This window comes from Carcharodon carcharias, chromosome 16 (assembly GCF_017639515.1).
Source record: "Carcharodon carcharias isolate sCarCar2 chromosome 16, sCarCar2.pri, whole genome shotgun sequence".
NCBI lineage: Eukaryota > Metazoa > Chordata > Chondrichthyes > Lamniformes > Lamnidae > Carcharodon > Carcharodon carcharias.
This window is the reverse complement of record NC_054482.1, coordinates 57,087,315-57,093,827: the sequence shown is the minus strand read 5'-3', so window position 1 is coordinate 57,093,827 and position 6,513 is coordinate 57,087,315. Positions and strand designations below refer to the sequence as shown.

General features: G+C 40.2%; 1 protein-coding gene across 1 annotated transcript in view; it reads right to left on the bottom strand.

The window, feature by feature from the left end:
* Nucleotides 1-2,067: 2,067 nt before the first annotated feature.
* The window catches only part of sgip1a (SH3GL interacting endocytic adaptor 1a), a 208,113-nt gene continuing 203,667 nt past the window's right edge, over nt 2,068-6,513 (bottom strand). The window contains exons 22-23 of the mRNA XM_041208987.1: nt 5,949-6,113; nt 2,068-4,774 (exon numbers count right to left, since the gene is read on the bottom strand). Of these exons, the coding sequence (XP_041064921.1) occupies nt 4,752-4,774; nt 5,949-6,113 (188 nt within the window). The 3' untranslated portion in view covers nt 2,068-4,751. The remainder of the gene's footprint in view (nt 4,775-5,948; nt 6,114-6,513) is intronic.

Here is a 6,513-nt window from a genome sequence, read left to right as displayed (position 1 = left end):
ACATTTAAACCTTGAATCTGTTTGTCCCTCAGCCAATTTCCACATGACTCAGGTTGTAATCCACAGATCATTACTGTTGACATTCTGCTTTTTATTTTGTACCACAGCTTCTCGATCTCCATTAGCAGAACCCCGTTCCTAGTTCTACCTATGTCATTGGCTCCTGCATGGATCACAACAAGTCTCCTGCCTCTTTCTCCAGGTTTTTCTCCAGTCGCGAGGTATCACAGTCTGGGGGACCCCCATATGCAACTGCAGAGCTCAGTATCTATCTGATACAGAGCTTGGTAGGAGGAAGAGGCAAAGGATATGGGACATTGACAAGACAGAGTGTGATACTGTAGGAGTATACATCATGCATTAGAGCTGGAGTGCCATGCCTTCATTTTGGTCACTATGCCCTACACCATGGCAAGATCTGCCTCCATTCAGGCCACTTCAAAGCAGCACATAGACATAGCCAAATCTCTCTTTCACGCATGAAATACAGTGGATACAGCGCAGTGTCCCACACACACCATCAGAAAACGTGGTCTATGTCCCTCAGCTGTTTCCTTCGTTAACATATCACTCACCAATGACCTCGCAGGCAAAAAAAGAGAATCAAAAGATGACAAAGTTAGTATGAGATAAATAAGGAGAGAAAGAAGAGATTAGCAACATAGAGGGAGAACCACTAACACAAAACCAACAGAAAGAGACCAGAGCCAGGCAATGTGGAGTGTCTTAATGTGAGCAAACCATGGGAAATAAACAAATAATATTCCTTCCCTTCTGTTTGGAGGCCATTACCCAGCTTAAAGGAACCACAAGGGATTGGCCCCCAGGCTTTTGCTAATGCTGCTGCAGAATTTTCAGCTAGGAGTTGTGCAAGAATGTCTTAGGGTGACTTCACTGAACTTCTCCCTATGTTGGGGCAAACAAGTTTCTTTTGCATGGATTTTCCTCAGGAGGACTGAGCTCAGTTTGGGATTATTCCATAGCACAGTATAATCTGATGGGCATTAAAACATTCTGTGCCACTATTTTGCTTTACAATATGAGATTTTCCCAAGACTGCAGTGACTCCTTTCAGTTAGGTATTTTACTCCACTCTCCACCATGTCTCACTTGAGCGTCATACAGTTTATATTTCTTAAATACAGATGTATTAGAACACAATTTAGGGTGAAGAAATCTAGGAATTCCCAAGACACATCAAAACCTAAACACTAAGACAGCTTTTGATGAGAAATCATAAGGCAATGTGTCCGGGTGCAAAATGCATACTAGTTGAGGACAGTAATTAGACTGATCCATTTCCCCTGTAGGTATGCTGTGCTATTTGTATCCATTTACTGAACCTGTGCTGATATTGAGATAGCAGCTGTCTCCCAGCATTATAATTGCACACATGCAGTTTTTTTTACATTCAGTGAATGTAGCAGCAGTATAGCCAGTATATTAGACTGTTACCGTTATCAGCTCTGTGGGTTCTGAGTGAGAAATGGCACTGGCCACTTAATGCCTGAAACTAAAGGCCCAGCTGGATTCCTGTGTGCCTCTGTGTGTTGCAGCCAGAAAGTACCTATTACATTACAAATTTGAGGTAAGGACTGATCACTCAGAGACTGAAACAGCTTACACACAAAACATCACCCATGAAATACTCTGTTTAGTATCATATTTCAGTTTATCAGCCACATTTGTCCCAACTAACAATACTTTCAATTTAAACCAGAATTGTAGATCAATTTTGAGTAAATCCCTCTCATTGCTGTCTGTTTGATTGTGAAGTATTGTAATGTATGAGACGTTCAAACGTTTCGTGTTCAGCTAAAGTTGACAGGAGGAGCTTCTCGCTGGTTGTATACAGATGATCTTCTCAGTCATAGAGTTGCTTGAATGCATTGCATCTTGAAGTGCTTAATGCTGACACAGGAGATACAAGATAGTAAAAAGAATTCAGGTTCCCCAGCATAGACATCCTTCAATTTGATTTTAAAAAGATCTGAATAATAGGAATTAAAAAGATGGAACAAATTATACAGGTGCTGCAATTCAGATTTTTTTAAACTTTATTTAATTTCAAAGAAAAGTGACATTTAATTTTTAAACAGTTATTACAGTTTAATTTCCATACTGTATAGAATTTAGAATTTGATTTATAAATGGCCAGACCATTTCTTTACTACATAATACATTAAAACATAATTGCATATTCATAATTATGTGCAATGAACCGACAGGGAAAACAGTCACTGAGGAAATGACATATATATTTGTATATATGTATATATATATATATATAAAAAAGTCGGTATTTACAAAATAGCACGCAAGATGAATGGAGCTGTTTCTTATTTTTGTTTCAATTTTCTCCCTCTCTTCAGAAGGCGTTGACTCCTGCTGAGATATGGTGCACAGGCCCAAAAGCCTTTCAGTACTTTGCCCCAAGTAGCTATCCTTTATGCGTGTACGTGTGCCCTGATGATGTATTGACAAGCTATTCAACTATGAATGTATGACAGCAAGCATGATCCTGTTCTCACCCAACATCCAGATACATGCTCTTTCCAGTAGGAGCCACTGCACAGTAATCAGGGATGGAGCCCCTGCTCATTTTTTCCTCCCTAGCCCAGGGGACTCTAAGGGTAATTGTTGCAATTCAATTGCTGCCCATTTGAAATCAACTCTCACAGACCATGAACCAAACCTTGGACTTTCTGGTCTGCACAATGCACTTTTATAGCCAGCAGTTCCTTTACCTAGGAGGCCACTGAAGTACCAATGGAATTATTCTTATCTATAAGGTAAAAAAAAACGGCCAGAAATGGTCAGATCTAACTGTTTTTCTCAAATCCTTACAAGTACATTCACAGTACACAGCAGCTGTGCAGAACAGTGCTGCAATACTCCAAAAAGATGATAGAAAGGGCATCTGCTTTCCCATTCACATCATTTGATAGACAGCTATAATAAACCCAAAGTTGATTAATATGTGTAGAGTACCAAATATAATAGACCACTAAAGGAGCAACACCTACTTTATCATTAGCATTGAGGGAACACATCAACGGAGAAAAATAACTCCATACTGCACCAAGTTATGAATCATATAAAACCAGCTCCCAGCTCCATTTATATTACAGAACACTTTCTCCAGTAGGTGGATTGACTTTAAAAGTAGCACATGTGAAAGTGTTTGCACGCATGGTTCCTTTAAAGTTGCAAATGGTAATCGTTTTTAAACCTAGTGTTGGGGAAGGTGGTCTGCAGACCAGGTGCTCTGGTTATCAGGAGCTGAACTGCTGCTCAGGAAGGTTGCAGTCCCTCAGCTGCTTTGCCTGCTGTTTTCTGACCAGAAGACGGAGATATGTTCAGTGGCAAGTGTGCAAAATATTTGTCTCTTTGTATTATATATCTAGACACTTCGTATAGCACTGCACCTAAGATTCAAGAACCATCGATATTGAATGTACCAGTTTTAGTCATGCGAAACTTTTTTTTTGCTGTGTCAGTGGGTTGGGGAGAGAAGATTCATTTAAGCATTCCAAGCTATTTCTAGTGATCAATATCCCCAGTATACCAGACAGACTCCTTGAAAAGCTTCAAAACAATGCTTTATCAGCAAGTGTGTCGATGCAAATCTGAGTTATAATTGATAACAAAAAAATCTGTGCATGATGGAACTTTGAAAATGAAACTCAGGTGGTCATTTGTCCACATCTTCACATTGTAACCTTTCTTCTACTTTTAAGTCATTTCATTTTTATTATGTAAAAATTGCAACCACATTACCAAAGCAAAGTAAATGTTTTTTTGAAGAAGCTGCTGGAATCAATATTCACATTAGAATGCTATAGCTTTCAGCACTGACATGAAACTGATACAACATTTCCAGGCAGCAAATTTAATATTGGAATTGCAGTTAGCCTACAGCTGAAAGATATTTCAGGCAGCACCCGAAGCACAGGGTCCCATCTGAAATGTTAAACTTTTTCTATCAGATTCTGACTGGCCTCTTTTGGATTTTTTGTTATAAAATCCAATATTAGTGGACTTTCCTCTTATCTCTGAAAGGTTAACAGCCAACCCCCTCTCCTCCCCGACCATTTTGTACAAACAAGATATTTATCCAACATTATTGCACACCTTCTCTCTCTCACTATACAGGGCATTCTTCTAAAACATAGCATTGCTTTGCAAAATGATTCTTTTTCACTAATCAGGAGATTGGGAAGGTTTTCAACATTAAAAATATATGTATGCAAACAGTAAAAAAAAAAGTAATTAAAAAATCTTAAACTATTGGCATCAATACTGGTAGATCAAGGGGCTAAAAATTGAAAGTATGCAATATATTTCTTAGACAATGCTACTCATCCCAAATACAATGCTACATGTTTGAAGAGGCATAGCCTACAAGTTAATTGTGATATCTCTGAAATGCCTATAACAGCTGAAATACAGATATCTGGAGTGAAGAGTGTGGGGAGAGGTGAATACCAAATTACAAATACATTTATTACACTGTAAAATACGAAATGTTACCAATGTCACATCGATCATTTAATAATACTGCAGGACTGGTCGCCATTTTCTGATGTTACTTTGACTTTTTGTTGTTGGAAATGCTCTGGCCGCATGGAATAGAAGTTTGAAATCAGTGAGTAAAAGTTTGTTAACAGGTTCAGTCCTTAACGTCTCCTGTTTATTTTTAAAAAGCTGTCTGGTGAGTAACACTGAACACTGAGCAAAGTTGTGAGAATTCAGTTATCAGCCATGTATTTCCCTATAAAAGAAATAGAACTAGGTTAGAAAATACTGGAGTCAAACTCAGACAGACCACAGTGATAGCTGGCATGGCAAATTTAACACAGACCTTTTGGCAATAGTGTTAAATGCACATTGTTGAGGCAGATTCACACAATATCCACTGTGCTGTACCTGACCTTGCGTGTGGACACTGCAATAACTTCCCTGGGAGTTCTCCTGATCAGTTGCTGTAACTTTAATGGAATCTCCAAATAGATGCTTAAATGGGGTTTCTGGTGATCTGCCATTGAATTTATGTGATCGATCAGGAGAAATTCCAGAGGGTCTATTTTGATTTTTGTACAACTGTCCCGCTCAGCCTCTGGTTCCATCAGCGAAGAGGACTGACTGATTTTGAGGGCCTGGTCTCATTTAACTCTGGCAGGTGAATTCTGGAGCACCAAATGTATGTCTTGGCACAGCTGCCAGGAAATGAAATTGTGGGGGCAAGAGGGGGGAGCGGGAGGGGTTGATGTTTGCCAGTGATCATAGTGGGCGAACAGCTCTTCTGGGGTCCACAAGGATAATTTAACACTTGCCTTTAGTGGGCCTCTTTGATTCTGTCACCTTAAGTATTGGACCATGTCCAACCCTAAATACAGTCAAGGTCCTTTTTTACATCATAGGGCCATAATTTCCGTATTATAAAGGGCCTTTTGTAGATTCAGGCAAGCAACTTAGACACCTTGTGGTAGGCCTCTTCAAAATGGAATTGGCTGCATTGCCAGTGTTAATGGGCTATAAGGCTACAGGCTGAGTTTTCAGGCTATTACAGGCCCATTAATATCAGGTGAAGGCAGTGAAAATTAACCCCAGAAGTTGATTCCTCAAAACAGGGAAAGTGTTTCCAGCAATACCTCTAAAGCAGTGGGCACCCACCATTGCCAGAGAAAAGAACAAATCTCCCAACAGCTCAGAAAAATCCACTGGGGTCAGCACTGGAGGCTCCAGCTGGATGAGATTTCAGCATAACTGCCAGAATCGCTGGCCAGCAGCTTTTCAAAGCCATAGGGAAGTGGGACGAATTGGATTTCTCTTTGAAAGAGCTAGCACAGATTTGATGGGTTGACTGGCCTCCTCTTGTTTGCTGGTTTTTTTTCTTACAATGAGGTATTGTGATTAAAATTATTTTATGGCCTTTTGAGAAATACCTGCTGCAAATCTCTTTTTGATGAGTGAAAACCTATATCCTGCTCCAACCAATTCAATATCGACGCCAGACAATGTGCTGCCTTCGCTGGTGAACTGGACAGCCAATGTTGCAGGCTTACTCGGCCCTTCTGATAGCTGAAACCTGGCCAGGAGAGATCCAACACCTAAAGGAAATCAATGGAAGAACATGCGTACAGAGGAGCTGGAACTTTACAGTCAAATTTTGGCAACCAAATTAGGGAGCACATGTGACTTGGGGCTGCACTACACTAGAGATTCAATGCATGTATGTGATGAGATATTATCCATAATGAGCTGCCCATACCAATGACATTGACTTGCAAAAGCATTGAGCAGAGGTCAGGCATTTGAGAGAGATGGAGGACTGAAAGAGCAGTCACCTCTGGGCCACTCTTGTGCTTTGCTTTGCAAGTTACCCAAAAGAAACATTGTGATGGGGGGCTGGGAGCAGACCATTAAACTTCCCATTGGGACACAGTTGGTTTGTGGCTTTGTGGCTTTGTGGCTCTAAATGGAGGAAGGGAGAAATTTGACCTAAAAAAG